At 43.8% G+C, this 17,554-nt stretch overlaps 1 protein-coding gene across 1 annotated transcript; it reads left to right on the top strand.

Moving 5' to 3' along the window:
- The first annotated feature begins 2,579 nt into the window (after window positions 1-2,579).
- On the top strand, window positions 2,580-17,153 carry DAGLB (diacylglycerol lipase beta). Its single transcript, XM_053471218.1, has 15 exons — window positions 2,580-2,851; window positions 4,081-4,232; window positions 5,550-5,724; window positions 6,501-6,762; window positions 8,111-8,233; window positions 9,491-9,618; window positions 10,262-10,388; window positions 10,468-10,551; window positions 11,547-11,624; window positions 12,465-12,545; window positions 13,033-13,160; window positions 14,226-14,294; window positions 14,382-14,454; window positions 15,060-15,307; window positions 16,242-17,153. Exons 1-15 carry the CDS (start codon window positions 2,757-2,759, stop codon window positions 16,438-16,440), a joined length of 2,022 nt encoding a protein of 673 aa, XP_053327193.1. The 5' UTR covers window positions 2,580-2,756; the 3' UTR covers window positions 16,441-17,153.
- Window positions 17,154-17,554: the final 401 nt, after the last annotated feature.

The following is a 17,554-nucleotide window of genomic DNA, read 5'->3' as shown; positions in this document are numbered from 1 at the left end:
TTGCGTTGTATGTTTTGTTAGTGTTGTGGCAAATGGACCATATATTTAAGGAGTCTACACTTGGAAGTAGATGAACTTTTTTTGGTAGCCCTGACTTGGCAAAATATGCTATTTTGCAGCGAATTAATTCTTGTAATAAATGAAAGTGATATCCATATAATACGAGCATAGTATTTCTGCAGGGTTACTCAGAGCTTTAAGATTTTAAAGACCTTCATTGCTCGCACTCTACATCATCCAGTAATTTATTTTTTTTGTAAATTTTAAAACATTCTTTCAAACCCCTAGTCGGCTTCTTTTTATTCTTCCCCGGTTATCCGGCTCATGGAGGCTTTTGAGCAGGTTTGGAGCTGTGTATTTTTGGGGTGAGAAGGTGGGTTTTGCACGATCTATCCTCTTCCCATCACACGTATCATTTATATACATTTAGGGGTCTTGGAAAGAACGTTTTAAATGAATCGTGATATGCTCTACAGGTCTAATTGTTCAAAAACACAGTGCTAAGATGATCTTCAGTTGTAGAGAACAGGGACGGGTGGTTCCCAAGCAGAAGGGACTGGTTCTAGAGAACAGGGGATTTCACGTAAAGTAAAGCAAATAATTTTATTGGTTGCCATGGTGACTAGACTTTTTGGGGGCTTTAAAGTTTTTATGCGGCAATCATTCTGGCAGCCTCCCAAAATCTAGCCGTTTACTTTTTTTTTGTTTCGTGCACCAAAATATGGGTTTACATTCTCATCCCAGGTAACGTGATCCTGATGGATGTAGCCACGTAAATATTTCTCCTGTCTGAGAACAGGCGTACATCCCTGGTTTCCACTTTGAGGCACTACTGGTGTTGGAGGGCCTCTCGGCAGGATCTATCATGATGCTTGGGAAGAAGAACTGGAATAGTTACCCTAAAAGCTACGATGTCACGGCTCCCTTTTAATTTAGCCATAAAAATACATGGAACTGAGATCCTCTGCGGGACAAGGAATATTCGTATGGTGTAAAGTAAAAAAAATATATTTTCATTTTTATTTAAGAAATGTTTAAAAAAATGTTCTGCCCGTCATAATAAAACCTCAACGTTTTCATGATTTAACACGAATGTGTACGGAAGCGTCACTGTCGGCGTGAATGCCCGGCCTGCTTCTGGATGGGTATCTTCTTTACAGCTAAAGCCAGCCTCTGTACCGCGAGAGATGCGTTGGCCGTCATGCAGAGAGGGACACGCTTCAGAGTCCCCGCATTCCATTGTTTGGGTGACGGTTCCCCAGCTCAATAAAATAATAATAAAAAGTACCATCTGAGGCTGTTGAAAACATACTGAAGCCTTCCCAGCTACGGCAAGCAATAGGGCCCAAACTAGAAGCCAAGTGAACTTAATACTGAAAAACAACCAAAACCTCCTTCGCGTTCATACAAAAGTAGGACTTTGGGAAGACCCAACTATATAAGCGACCTAGAGGTCTGCCTCGGGTGTTCGCGGGGTGACCCCCACAATGTGCTCCCCCATATTAGTCATTGCATGTGTTGATCGGGCGGCAGTGGAACCCCTAGGCTGAGCCCCATCAATGCATTTCACAACCGGACAGAGATGGCCGTGTTTTCTGCAGCTTGAATACGGGACATTACAACGTTGGTCTGTTTTTAACCCACAGACCAGTAAAACCGTTCACGAGGCTCAGTAGTGATCAAGATGCTTTTTGTTTATCTCTGAATCAAGCGGCGCTTCCCCCAGAGTCTCCAGGAGAAACCCAGAGAGCTTTCAGATATGTATATTAGCATCTACCACTTCTGATAGGAGGCTGTTCCATTTATCTACCACCATCTCAGTAAAGTAAAACTTCCTTACATTACATCTAGTACCTAGTTTTAGATTATAGCCTTTTACATTAACATTTCTGTACTAATCACAGGATTATAAAAAAACCCACAACCATTAAGTGGCCCCAATTACATAAACAGCCATCAATAATAGCCGCTAACAGCCCCTGAATCGGCACGGCCGCTGGCCTTTTGTTGGGATGTACGCTCCGCTTATTGTTTTTTGACCATATCCAATTTATCCCCCAATTTATTCCCCTCATTGGATGCCCAAAAATTATTTTTGGCAGCATTTTAATTTCTGTCCTTAAAAAAATTGATATCTTAATTACACTTATATTCAAAAACCTGGGCAATATTTACCGATAAAATGAACAATAAATCATTAAATAAAAAAGGGAAACAGCGGAGTTATCGGATTCTTAACCGTATAAAGAAAATGAAGGTCTAATGTGAATTAAATAAAACGGGTAACGGATCGATATTTATTTTCTAAATGATCTCTACAATGTTAAAGGCAAGAAGGGCCTTTTATAGAAAAAAGTGATGCTGATGGCTAGTGGCTGCATCACCATGGCAACTATTGGGATGGGCCAATCGGTGGTAACATTATTTTGGTTGTTATAGCAACAAGACCACATTTTTCTATCCTTGCATCAGTATAATATTTTTTTTTTATAGATAATCTTTACTGTTCGTTCACATTGTATTAAAGGGTGGACACGTTGATTAGTGTAGCAGCAGTTGTTTCCGCACGGACGGTAAACAGCGCCGCACACGGAGTGCAGGGATGGGGAAATGGTGTTTGTTGAGGCACTCAGGAAACAGGGTGTGGATACGGAGTCTTGTCCCCCGGGAAACAGAGGCAACCTAACAACTACGGGGCTGATTATACGGACCCCCGGGGCCCTCGCACTCTTTCCTTCCCCCGGCCCGGCGGCAGGATGCCCGGGTTGCTTATGTTTGGCCGGCGCTGGGCTATCGCCAGCGATGATCTCGTGTTTCCTGGAGCCTTCGAGCTGCTGGTGAGGCTGATATGGTGAGTGCTGACATGTCCTCCCTGCGGGTGTCCTTAATGGAAAGGGTTCGGGACACATTGTAGCCATTTGTACAGAGGGCCAAGATTCTTCAAACCGCAGTGCGTTTAATGAGGGGTATATATATATGTGTATATATATATATATATATATATATATCAGCTGCTTTATGACTTCAGTGTTTATATAGCGGCATTAAGTATCATTCCAGTGAGACAGTCTGTCCCGGTGAAGTCAGCCGGCAGGCCCGTTTCTGGGGTCTCTCCTGTCTCCTATAAACCAGGCTGTGGCGTTTCACGCGTTTCTCTGAGGCCAGCTTCACCCTTATAGATCATACATGTTGTGTGACACAGGTGAAGAGCAGTCTTTGTATGGGGTGACCGGGTCCGGCCAGTGACGGGGTGACCGGGGCCGACCAGTGACGGGTTGACTGGGGACGGCTGCAGCTAACGAGAAACGCGTTGGCAGCCATCCTGTGTTTCATATCTCAGCCCCTGAGTTGGGTTCCTATTGCTGGCCGTCCGCCATCAGCGAGGGGGAACCTGAATTGGAACGAAGCTCGGGTCTGGGTTATTCATAAAGCAGACCAGACATGTCTAAGGACCGTATATTATAATATGTGTTACAGGAAGGCTAACGGTACCACCGCTCTGTCCCGTGATCCACCCCTTTCTGTACGTAGTCTACCCCTACTATTGTTTTCCTGCCCCAGCTTTTTTTATGCATTTACTTCTTTAATGTTGCAGAGCTCAGTGATGGGGGGCCGCTGGGGATTTTATGCTTTGGGGTTCCATGAATAGAAATCCATCCTCAATAATGTTGTCCCGTTGCATCCGTTTCTTTTATTTCTCCTCTTTGGTGCGATAGAAAACGGTTTCAGCTGAAGCCGGAAGGAAAGTGTTGCAAGTCCTTATTACCAACCTCGGTGCCGACGGCGTGCTAACAATGTTGGGAAGAGTTTAAACGTCACAATACAGCTGGGAAGGAAAATGTCGATTATCTTAGATTCTCATTTTATTGGTATTAATATTGCACATTTTTTTGAATATAAGCGTAATTAGGGTATCTTTTTAAGGACAGAAATTAAAATGCTGCCAAAAATTTTTTGGGCATCCAATGGGGTTAATAAAATGGGAGATAAATTGGAAATGGTCAAAAACCTTCTGAACATAATTACTGATTATTTATTGTTTTTGATTGTTGTTATATATGTTTGCTTCTCTCTCTCCAGGTGGATCGGGATCGTGGCTCTTTATTCTGTCCACAAAGGTCACTTTGAATGTGTCGGCGGACCCGCTCTACACAGTTATCTGATTGTACTGATTGTCCTTTTGGCAGCCATCATTTGCACCCTCTCTGCCATCGTATATGTCAGCATGCAAGGTAAGCGGCGTAGAATTCTCCCTTTTTATGTTCCAGCGTCTCCCTAGCTTTGTTTAATATCAGTTAAAAGGAGCAGGTTATTCTTTCAAAGTAAAATAAAACAAAAAAAAACTTGCCTTAAGGAGAAGCTGCAGCTTCCCGTGTCCTCAATGGTCCGACTGTTTTCACCACTATGAAGCTCTTTGAAGCAGCCGATGAGTGGCAGGGAAGCGTTCTCATTGAAGTTAATGGGAGCTCTTTCCATGTATATGGGCTATTATTATTATTAGTTTGTTTTTTTTATAGGACCATCATAGTCCGTAGTGCTGTACAATAGGTAGACTATAACAGGAAGGAGGCGTTTGGTATGTGTGCCTTCTGTTCACAACATTTTACTGATTCTGTTAATAAGCCCCCAACACTGGTCATTGAGCATGAGTAGGGGTCTGTATTAAATACCCCAGAGAATGAAATGCCGTAAGGACTATAGAAGACTTGTTTGTGAGTTATGAATGATTTTCACGTGTTTGCAGTTGTCGGAGAGCATTAACCTTTTCAGGATATGCCTCTCACTCCCACACGTGCTTAAAACAGGGCTGCGTGTTGAACTTTGTTCTGTAGTCCTGTAAAGATAAGTGTGATGATGTCATTTCCATAAGATGATGGGATAATATGATGCAGGCATGGCAGAAAATCAGACAGATAATTAATAAATAAATAAATAAATAAATAACAAAATAAAACGGGCTTCATTTAAAGGACCACCCAAAGAAGGTGCGTTTTTGTAAACAGAGAATATGATGGCTGATTGGGAGCAGTTTGCCTAAAAGTGTGTGTGTTATTGGCGTCTGTGACATTAAAGGGTTAACAACGTACAGTATCCTTCTCCCCCTTTTCCTTCTCCCCCTTTTCCTTCTCCCCCTTTTCCTTCTCCCCTTTTCCTTCTCCCCTATAGAAACATGATATTGGGAACATGTGTTACAGCATGTTATACATTCCAAAGTATGAGGATCTTCTTCTTCACATATAACATCTGCTCAGGACCTTGCAATTTCTAAGCAGGACAGATAAGCTGGAATCGAAGAGAAGACTCCCATTATTGCTTAATGATTTGAATGGCTATTGTACGATAAAAGCTTAGTTGCTGTAAATTTGCTAATGTCGTGACTTTATTTATCACTATTGCTTGATTAAAGCCAGCGTGGTAGATATAGGAGTCGCGTGTTAAAAGATTGTGTGATAAAAGTCTCGTTTCCATGCAGTAAGCTGTGTAATATAACAGTCGCCTTAGTGTAGTAATGTGCTACGTGTTTAATTTTTTCCGTGTTTTCCCTCCAGGTACTATCTCCAACCCTGGCCCGCGGAAGTGCATGCCCAAAGTGATGTATGTGCGTCTCACGCTGTACCTCCCCGAGCTGGCGTGGGCCGTATTGGGGGCCATCTGGGTGTCCGACAACAGTGTGCGATGTGACAAAGCACTAGTGCACGTCGTGCTCCTGACTGTTATTGCCAGGTAACGTTTTGCTTTAGTGTTATTGTTGGAGTGCATATACATCTAACCTGATTGCATCTCAATCAAAAAAAAGTGTAAAAAAAAAAAAAAAAAAAAAAAAAGTGTAAATGCACACATAGTTATCATGTATACAGTATATGATATTGTAGCCATTATGTGTATGATGGCTATAGTGTCCATTTAATGAATGAATATATATATATATATATATATATATATATATATATATAATTATACACACACATACATGGTACACCACCCACAGAATGGATCCCAGTGAAGTGTCAAAAATGCCTAGTACCCAAATCTGTCCCTAAATGCAATCCACTCATGAAACCATGTACTACAGCTGATGGAGGTAGGTCCTGGTTTCCTAAATGGTGAGCCAAGTATAGTGCAATGAATGTCCTCCATGGTGCTGTGGAATATCCTCCTTTTCGCCTAAACCACAAGAGAAATTGGCTGCATTCACTCGCCCGAGCACCATGGAAGCTGGGTGTCCTTTATCTACTTCCAGACCAACCTGTCCATGACTCAAACACTTAATCTACCTACACCCTGGCCCCGTTTACCTTCTTTGCATTCAATTTCCATGCCAGTCTTTCCAGTGACATTGCTGATGGCCTAGTTAACAAGGAATCTGTTCTGGAATCCCTAGTACAGCTAACTCACATAATAATCCGCGTAACTTGTTATAATTGTAATTAATTATTATTGGTGTTTCTGGTTTCTGGCAGTTTTTTTTCCATTAAATACTTGGTCTCCCTGTTTTGCAGTTGGGTAATCTTATTCTTCACCATGATAGCGGTCGTTATTGTTTTCGATCCACTGGGCCACAAGAAGGCGTTATACTACGCGGACAACGAAATTCACAACCTGGAGAGCAGCCAGTCCCACCAGGTCCTCTCCAACGTCAAGAAAACCGCCGCCAGGGTTTGGGAGACTCGCATCCGACTCCTGTGCTGCTGCGCCGGGAATGACAATGACAACAGAGTCGCCTTCTCCAGCATCGCAGAACTCCTCAGCTCCTTCTTCTCTGTAAGTTTTAAAGCCGATTTTGTATGGATTTCTGAACTAAAATGTAACGTGAGCGGTGTATTGTATGTGTAGTGGAGACTGATCTTGTGTGGATACCATGGGATCAACTATCTTAACACGCGGTTCTCTGGCTATGAATAATTACTCCTCGCCATTACTTTTATCTCTCTTTCCGTTTGTCAATTTGCTTGTTGTTTCGAGCAGCCTTGGTCAGGGTGGGTGAGGAGGGGAGAGACTGGATTGTAATCAGGTAATGCTGGCCCTGCCTGAGGCTGATCTCGGCTTACATGTTCCCTGCACATGATATACTTGCCTCCGGTCGGCTCCGTTGCAGGCTCCCGTGCACATTTGTGGAAAGTGCTGCCACTGACTTCAATAGAAGCACTTTTCTGCAGTTGATTGACTGCTTCCAGCAGCCAATCAGTGACGAGCGTGATCAGACGAAGGAGGAGAAGGGCTGCTCCTGCTGCAGGGGAACATCTTCCGTGTCATGGAAGCGTTTGATGCAGCATTGTTTTCTATCTCAAATAAGTTGTAATAAAGTGAATTTGCAGCCGACGCGTTGCATTAAAAAGCACGTTTTTGTTTTGCAAGCGCTTTCCCAGAATTGCAGGTTGTGGCAACATAACGGGGATTGTTGCAACAATGTTTCCTGTAACAGTTTATTGTCTTCTGTTAAAGGATCAACATGATGTTTTGTTGTTACTATAGAAACGTAACGCTTCTTAAACAAAAGCAGTGTTTTTATGTGAATACATTTTCACAATAATAAAACGGCAGGTTGGATAAGGTTTATTTTCTTAATATGCTAAACAGAATTTAGTGTGGAACCACACCTTCAACTCCACTTTGACTAAGGAGAGAAAATGAGGACAGCCGAGTGACATCATATATTTATGTGTGTATGTATATGTGTGTATATATATATATATATATATATATATATATATATATATATATATATATATATATAATACACACCCCTACGTCTCACAGGCATACAATGCATGAGCTCCCGCATTCTTCCTGCACTCACTCAGTATTAATGGATTTGAAGTTTCAGTTCAGGAAATGAATTCACATTAAAGTTAGGCGTGATCTATGTGACCTCACTTGTATTGCACGTCGTGTAATAACACTTCTGTTGCCACTGTCATGTTATAAAGAATGCACGCGTTACAGTGTACCACACACATGGGTAAGGCGAGTATCAAAATAAAATGCATGATCAGAACAAGAACGGGACGGAACCGTATTGCCTCTAAATATATTGGTAAACTATTTTTTTAAAAAAAAAGCCAGATTATGTGAAGTGTTAATAAAAGATTGTGTGTAACCCGTTTCTTAGGACACAGACTTGGTGCCCAGCGACATTGCTGCGGGGCTCACTCTTCTTCACCAAGAACAGGACAAAGTGGAGCTCAGCAGGGATCCTGACGAGGTGGTGTGCAGCTCACCACCACATTCTGGGGTAAGAACCCGTTAGATAGAACTTCATTCATAACCGCAGGGCCGGGGTCTCTGTATGATTCTACCAATAATTTCATCTCTATCAAAACACAAGCAAACCCCTTCCTGTGTGAAACGCGTATGGCGAGTGTATTCACGCGCATTCCTGGGCCGTGAATGACACTGTTTCTTACTAATTTTGGAGGATAAAGAACCAATGTTCCCTCAAATTTTTAGTGGTTGCCGTGCCCACTAATCTTTTTTGTTCACGTGTTACAGAAGTACGTGCGCACGGAAGGGTGATGCCAGTGTAAACCTGAAATAGTTTTACTGTTTGTTGATATTTTGTACATGAAGATGAAACAATTGGGCAGCAGTGTCTACGCTATAAAAATCACCTGCATGCGTAAGCCGGACTTCCGTCATTCAGATCGCCCCCGGATAATAATAAACCACAGAGATATAAAAACACCGGCAGCGTATTCATTCAATAAAGTGCGATCGGGGCTTCCTCTCTGCTCCCATTCCCGGGCCCTGCGTGAAAGTCCAAGTTGGGGGGACACCTGCTTCGACCAGGGACAGATCTGGGCTTCAATTGGCACAAATCTCTTTTAGTAACCCTTTGTGTGCTGTCGCAGAACGAGGGTTACAGGGAACATTGCAAAGAACCCGATTGGCAAAAATCCATCATGATCAAAGAACTGCGAGGTCCTATGAGCGATAGCCTCGACGTGGACTATCTCTCCTTTAGAGCGGGCGTCACAAGCAGAAATCCTTGAAAATGATATACCCACGTAGTCTCTATCTTTGTCCCTTTTTTTTACACTTTTCTGTTATGCCATTTATGTAGCTCCCTGTAAATACAAAAGATCAGAGTGGCACCTAAACTGTACATCATGACGGCCACCTCTGAAGTTTGAGTCTCCTTCTGGTTCTCCTCCATGGAGTGTTACTGAATGAGTATAGCTCAAGTCCTGTCTTATGTATCGAGTAGGGTGTGCAGGCCCTCGGCGGCCCTTCCATAACTCCTTGCGGAGTATTAAGCTGCGCAGTCTGGTGGATAGGAAAGAACCAGTGAAGAAAGTTGGCTTCCAGGCATCATTCTCACTGTTAAATCCACCAACCCTTCCCCGTAATATTTCCTCAGGTAAAATTTGCCCACTTCCTAGTTTTTTGGGAACACTTGTCACGTGATGAGGAGTCATTGATAAGCTTCGGCCTTTAGAGGAAAGAATGGATGTCCGATCTGCTCCGTCTCACAGCATGTTTATCCTTTCAGGGGGAGGAACTGGAAGTGGAGTTGGAGAAGGCCGCTCATTACATGAAGTTTGCAGTGGCTGCCTATGGTTGGCCTTTCTACATATACGGCAATCCGATTACCGGACTGTGTAAGCTCTGCGGAGAGAGGTGAGTAGCCTCCGGCCTTCCGATGGAAGTGACCAAGTAATTGCTTCCTACTATTTATTAGGATCGCTTAGCATCCTAGTCCATGTCTGTGACACGTATGGCTAGCGGAGAGCATACCGCCTGTTCTCATAAAGGTTATGTTTGTGAAGTATGTAAAAGTGGAACAGCCTCCCAGCAGAAGTGGTAGAGGTTAATACAGCTGAACGCTTCTTTATATACGTTTTCTGGTTATCATGTGGGCTTCTGCTTCATGGGCAGCTCAAGGTCTTGCTCTCCTTAGTAGCCACAGATTGCTTGTCTGTGGTTCTAATTCCTACTCCCGTCTGCCATGCTTTTTGGAAAGTCTGATAAAGGACTGCAGTGCGGATTTCAGAAAAGCTGAGTCCACGTAATGAAGCATGGACGCCGGAGTAAATCCTCTCCAGGCTGGCTTGTGAAATCTCGCCTTTAGTCGCAGCGACCGTTGCCCTTTGGTCCTGGATGGTGCGCTGACCGATGCCCTCCCCGTTCTAAGTGCACTGTGTGCCAATATGTTATTGCTCTGTTTCACCGCGTTATTTATTTATGACCGAAAGATAAAGATACCCCGTGAGCCGCCAAACTATAACCAGTTGCTGAGTTGTTTTTTTTTTCCTCCCCTCAGTTGCCAGCATAGAAGAGCAGAGTATGAAATAGTGGGGGGCGACCATCTGAACTTTCACTTTGGTTCCATTTTGCAAACCACGGGCCTCCAGTACCGCGACTTCATCCACATCAGTTTCCATAACAAGGTGAGAGACCCCCGAGCCGCTCTGTTCCAGCAGCTGAAATATCCACTCATTCCTGACATTTTCTTTTTTTTTTTTGTAGATTTATGAAATCCCATTTTTTGTAGCCCTCGACCATAAAACTGAAGCCATCTTGGTATCTGTAAGAGGAACATTATCCCTTGAGGTACGTATTCTGACGCATTCTGGTGTATGTCAAGTATATGACGACGGTTAACCCTTTAATGGCATTAAACGGAATACATTGTTGTACTGCTTGCCGCACATCCCTCTTAGGCTTAACGGTTAACCAAACTCTTTTTTTTTTGCTGGCAACACCTAATTGTCATATGACACGAAAGCCGGCACTTGTCCGACAAGTTGTTGCCAAACTGAAAAAGCTTCTTAAGATTTTTATGTAATTTAACCTTGAGAGGAAAGAGTCATATAGGGTGCAATTAATCTTTTGTTTTAGTGGAACGGCACCTCGGGTTAATTCATCTTGTCAGACTTAGAGGTCTGCAGTTCCCTTACTGAGTGTGTATGTGACTGAGTGGCCTGATCAGAGGGGAGCAGTGAGTGACCGGATCAGAGGGGAGCAGTGAGTGACCAGATGATCAGAGGAGAGAGCAGTGAGTGACCGGATGATCAGAGGGGAGCAGTGAGTGACCGGATGATCAGAGGGGAGCAGTGAGTGACCGGATGATCAGAGGAGAGAGCAGTGAGTGACCGGATGATCAGAGGAGAGCAGTGAGTGACCGGATGATCAGAGGAGAGCTGTGAGTGACCGGATGATCAGAGGAGAGCTGTGAGTGACCGGATGATCAGAGGAGAGCAGTGAGTGACCGGATGATCAGAGGAGAGCAGTGAGTGGCCCATCAGAGGAGAGCAGTGAGTGACCGGATGATCAGAGGAGAGCAGTGAGTGACCGGATGATCAGAGGAGAGCAGTGAGTGGCCCGATCAGAGGGGAGCAGTGAGTGACCGGATGATCAGAGGGGAGCAGTGAGTGACCGGATGATCAGAGGAGAGAGCAGTGAGTGACTGGATGATCAGAGGGGAGCAGTGAGTGACTGGATGATCAGAGGGGAGCAGTGAGTGACTGGATCGGAGGAGAGCAGTTCCTTGATAAACACTCTAGTGAATGAATATTAATCGTGTTATTGCATGTTTTGCTGCGTAGGACGTCCTGACCGATCTGTCCGCCGACTGTGAAAATCTCCACACGGAAGGAGTGGAGGGAGATTGTTTGTCACACAAGGTCAGTCATCGAATTTAATTTTCTGATCGTAGGAAATGAAAAGTTCTGAGTTTTGCACTGAGAGTCGCCTCAACAACTAATGATTTCCAACATCAAACAAAAGAGATTTAACAATAAAATAAAATATTTAAAAGCACAAAACATTTGATAGTTTAGTAAATGGACCCCTCGGTGGGCCACAGACAGCCCACCGTACGTCAGAATTTGACAGATGGAAATATGTTGACTTATTAACACAAATATTTACCTAAATAAAGTGTAGCCCCCCAGTGCCAGGGGTGAAATGGGTAAGATTCGTTTTCTTAGTTGGAAGTCATTGAGGAACTCGTCACGGCTCAGCTAAGAAACATCGGCTGAGATTCTGTCCAGACCCCCTTTCAACATGCGCAGCAAACACTCCGATTGAAAGTGGGAGCGCTTTCCTGCCACTGATTTGCTGATTTAAGCAGCCAGTCATTGGCAAGAAATCCCAACCACGGAGGAGGGCAGCTGCAGCAATAGTGTTGCAGCTTCTAAGTCAGATAAGTGCCTTATTTTATTCATTTTTTCATTTTGAAGAATACATATAAAATACTCACAGAGTACATTAAAGAGGATATTAGGGATATTATATGGTCCCTTTAACTATATTATTGCAGAAAATCCTTCTTTCCCCCCCTCGGAGTCAGGAACTATTTGCAAAGAATCCCTGCTAGGCGTAGAACGCCCGGGCTGCGCTTCTCGTGTCTGGACAGGTTCAGGGAATTTGCAGATCCGGATCACCGTGTTATTTGCTGAAATGCCTGACATGTTTGAAGCAGGAATATTTGCTCCTTTTAACAATTTTTTACATTTTTTAAGGGAATTACGCAAGCGGCCCGTTATATTTACGAACGGCTTATAAATGATGGGATTTTGAACCAAGCTTTTTCCATTGCCCCGGTGAGTATTTTCAGCAAATGCTGCAGCATTCATCACCGAGACGTTCGCTCAGGGACTAAGCAGATATATTCCGGTATCGAGAGGTACGCTTGGGGACTAAGTCAGGGGTGTCCAAGCTGCGGCCCTCCAGCTGCTGCAGGACTACATCTCCCATAATGCTCTTTCAGCTAAGGGGCTTGCTGAGGAGGATGGGAGATGTAGTCCTGCAGCAGCTGGAGGGCCGCACGTTGGACCCCCCCTGGACTAAGCAGATGTATTCCGGTACAGAGACCCCCGTTCCCCTGTCCTCTGATCTTTTATATTATTAAAATATTTTCTGTACGCTTCCAGACCTCACTTAAATGTTTTTTTTGCAAACAGAATATAAATGTATTTTTATTTAAAACTATTTCCACGCGACGGACGTGTAAATCCTCATTGCGTTACATTTGATTATTGCGATGTAACGGTACGCATTATCTGATCTATACATGTCACATACGTGTAGGAATACAAGCTCGTCATTGTGGGACACAGTTTGGGAGCCGGAGCGGCGTCTGTGTTGGCGATTCTACTCCGGAGTTCCTTCCCCACGTTGAAGTGTTATGCGTTCTCTCCACCGGGCGGCCTGCTAAGGTAATACGTTATAACGATGGAACCACCGCTTTCTGCCACTAAGGGGACTCCGACCGTCGTATGCACTCTAATGCCTACGATAACCGCGGAGAGAGTGCTTACTGGGGAGGAATAATCATTAAGGTATCACGGAATGGACATTCAGTAATATAGTTACTCTTTAAAAGGCAGCTCCTGCGCATGTCACGCTGCACCTTATCATCCACTGATAAAAGGAGACGTTAATGCGCAGTATCTGGCGACCAGCGCGGCTTTCCGGTTACTCTCCAGACCTTTCGACTAATAAATGATTATCGTGCTTTTTAGGGGGTGTTTTTGTTAACCCTTTCTTGCCCCTGGTGACAGCCCTGGCCGTCTACTTATAAATGTGGAGGGGGATATGCCAGGTCAATTCAAACACAAGAGGCAGAGGGAGACTGATTTAAAGCAGGGAAACTGGGAATTACTAATACTTCTTCCTGGAAATACTTCTGTTGACCCCGATGATCCGTTACGGCAGAGAGGGAGCGGCGGTCTGTGCTTTCAGTGAAAACATAGTGCAGCTCCTTGTGTAACAAGATGTCATGATAAAAAACTAGAGGGGCAGAGGCTTAGGTGGTAGATAAGTGAAACAGCTTCCCAGAAGAAGTGGTAGAGGCTAATACAGTGAGGGAGTGTAAACATACATGGGATAGGCATAAAGCTCTCCTGAATCGAGATTAAAGTTTTTACACAAGGAAAAAGGGCAGACTAGACGGGCTGATTGGCTCTCATCTGACATCAAATTCTGTGTTTCACTTGGGCTTTTACAGTAAGGGGTCCTTCATTGAGGGGGAATCTACGCTTTATGTGTAACAGCAACTATTTCTACCCCATGGGGTAAACCCTGAAAGAGTTAAATGAATCTGTCACAGGACACTTGTTCAATCTCCCTGTAGGATGTCTGCGTATCGTAACTCGTCCGCGGGGAGCAGATACTGACATGCCTGCTTATTGTATGTAAAATGCTACATTCCTCGTGGTAAACTCTCTCTCTCTCCCTCTCTCTCTCTCTCCCACTCCCTCTCCCTCTCTCTCGATCTGCAGCAAAGCACTTTCCGACTATACAAAGGATTTCATCATCTCCATCATTGTGGGAAAGGATCTGGTTCCGAGGTAATGGATCATGGCGTTTGTATCTACCTATTGTCTGGTTCACGTGGTAACAGAAATGTATAGCTGAGTCTGTATTTCTGTCTGTAGGCTCAGTTTACCCAACATGGAGGATTTAAAGGCAAGAATATTGAGGATGGTTGTGAACTGCAATCGGCCCAAGGTACGTGAAATTCGTATGCAAGCACTGAGCAGACGCTGATGGGGGGGGTTTCAGAACCCCTTTTGGCAAGGATCGGTGAAGCAGATATCGTTTGCGTCACTGATACCTTTGTGATGTCTCAGAAGCTCTGCTTGTTGAGTTTACCGGGGGTGCTGCTCGTCTGGCCAGATGGCCAAAAAATGGGAAAATGCTGTAATCCCAACTTAATATACTTTCACTAGCCTGCTGAATCCACCGTCTTATAAGGAAGGCCATTACTGTGGCTCATGCACTGTCATTGTTGTCAAACCGGGCAGAACGTTGCTAAAAGGAGGCCAGTGGGCCAGATGGAGTTTTCAGTGGTTTTTCTTTTGGCCCTTGATTGTGTTCATGACATCATGGAGGAGTTACATGAAGATTTATTGGGCCAAGAAAGAAAAATGTCAAGTGACCTCAGAGGCCAGATGGAATGACATCATTAACTTGAGCACATGTACAGCCCGGCACATAAATTGAACAGGGAATGTGTTTTTGGATTGTTTGTCCACATTTTAAACCTTTCTGTCAGTATTCCTGTCTGCTGTGATATCCAGAGAATGTAACCTTGTTCTTGCGCTCGGCTTTAGTACCAGATCCTGCTGCGGGGGTGCTGGTATGAAATATTTGGTGGAAACCCAGATGACTTCCCGACTGAACTCGACGGCAGAAACCGCTCGCTGTCACAACCACTACTCGCTGAGCAAGCGTTACTGGTTCACACATCACCTTCATACAATACCCTGATAGAGGGATCTCCGACAGGCTCTCCAAGGCATTCTCCTCTGTATCTGCCAGGGAAGATCATCCACATCATCACAGAGAGAAGATCAGGATGGTGAGTAAATCCAGCTGACTATTGCCAACCCACAGAACAGTCCCCAAGAACATAAGATCCAGGATCGATTTTTATCTAAAGGTTTCCTTACAGAGCCCTGAAACCTTGAAAATAACTTTGTCATCTCTGATAGATGCTACTTACTAGCAGGAGATTAAAAATATATATTTTCAGACATTGTGCTCTTTTCTTTAAAACTTTTCTAGTGTTTGAATAACGTCTTCAGGTGGCTGCATATTGTGTTCTGTTAGCCCAATATACCAGACACACACCTGACTCCCTTATCATTCTGCTTACGGTAAACAATGGAATGGCTCAGTCTTAATCACCCAGCTGATAATGATAGTGTAAAGAGGAACAGCATATTCATAAAGAATCGGCTGAGCGTGGTGATCACATGATTGAAGCCAATGGCAGCCTCAGGTCTGCAGATAAAGGAAGTAATGGGAGAAATTTCAGTCGTTTACCTACATTACTGTAGTTTATGCTCAAGGGGACTTCCCCGCTCCACAGTGAAAAAGCGTGAGATCATGTTGGCATTTCCCTAAAGTAAATCCGTCTCTCAAATAAATCAGTGCATTTCACAGAAGTTCGCTTGCGTTTTACACGGGGCCAGAGTTTAGAATGTCCTGAGTTTGTAAAATTTCTAATAGCCTAAAATCCAATATATATCGAAACAAGGCCCTAATCTGGCAGTTTTATGCCGGAATAAAGAATTTTTCACATTACTGTAATGCTAGGGCTGCATGGTAGGGTCCCGATGCCACCATCCAGGGTACACCCTGTTAACGGTAATGACCTGTTTGCCCGGTATCTCCAAAATGGGCCATTTATGGTTAAAAAGTTACCATCTACAAACTATACTTTTTATAATAGAGATAGGGGGGTTCTGGACTTACTGAGTTAAGTGAAGTATCTATTTTTCTTTTCTCAGGTTGTGCTTTTCGGACGTCAAGTACAGCGTCAAGTGGTCAAAGGAAACGGCGTTCAGCGGTATATACATCAGTCCCCGGATGATCACGGATCACATGCCAGACGTTGTACTTAAGGCTTTAAAGAGTCTGTGTAAGGAAAGAACCGGTTGCACTTCCTGCCAAACACCGCAAGGCATTTTATACGGAAATCGGATATAACACATGCGCGGACCGCAAGCACAACGCCACGTTTTAGCTTTCATGCTTACCGGCCGCGGACTGGAGAGACCAAATCTAAAGGAACGGGGAGAAATCACTCTCTAAAACCATCGTGTGTTAAGCAGTTTGTGTTTTGTGAACGTTTGACATTTTCATTAAATGCAAGTGTTTTGGAAGCAGTTATCCCCCCTTATGCAGGAAGACTGGAGAGGGGGGGCTACAAGGACCCCAAATGCCAGATGATTGAAAGTCTCTGGATACTGGAAGACTTAAAGTGTTCGCGGCTTTCTGGCTTCTGAAGCATACTACGCACTTGCGATTGGAACATTGAAGCAGCGTTGTTGGATAGATCCATGTCTAATTCCCATGTATGTGTGGATAATTTGCACAATTTTCAGTTGTCCAAAAATTATGAAAACATGTACGATGTATGTACGAGCCATGTTTTTACAGTGTGGTGTTCTAGCACGGCTTACCCCTTCATCAGGACTGAGCGTATTTAGTCGAACGACGGCTACAAACTAAATAGAAGATGAGCGATTGTTAAAATATAAGAAAATAGATCAATAGGTAAAGCGGGTTTGATGTGATAAAGTGCGCCTTTCTTCCATAACTCTGTCCTGATGCAGGTGTCTCCTTATACAAATACTTTGAATAACTTTATTTAAAAAAAATCTCAAAATCCCCAATAACAATAAAGTGTATTCACCGTACATCGCTGGTGTACCAGTGCTAATGTGGGGTCGTAACAATAGTTTTAGGTATTGAATTGCAAGCTCCTCCTGTATTACAGTATATTGCACAACATTCAGTAGTATATGATGATATTATCAAGTATTAATATTATATTTTAAATTGTAACAAACTAAGGGAATAATTTCTGTTGGGTTTCTCAGTTTTGATCCAAAGGCTTTTAAGAATAAGGTGTTTAATGGGTTTGCATTGTTCCACTCACTTTAAACCAAGCACGGCATTCGCCCTCAGTATATAATCTGCTCATTGTTAGTAAAACATTTGCTTTGCTTGGTGCGCGTCCGGGACCCGTTCACCCAGGAAGCTGATAAATCTGCCGTCCGATCCCTAATCGTTGAAGAATGACTCACAATCAGGCCAC

Source organism: Spea bombifrons, chromosome 7, assembly GCF_027358695.1.
Source record: "Spea bombifrons isolate aSpeBom1 chromosome 7, aSpeBom1.2.pri, whole genome shotgun sequence".
In the NCBI taxonomy this organism is placed as follows: domain Eukaryota; kingdom Metazoa; phylum Chordata; class Amphibia; order Anura; family Pelobatidae; genus Spea; species Spea bombifrons.
Note: the sequence above shows the minus strand (reverse complement) of the source record. Positions and strands in the feature narration are given on the sequence as shown.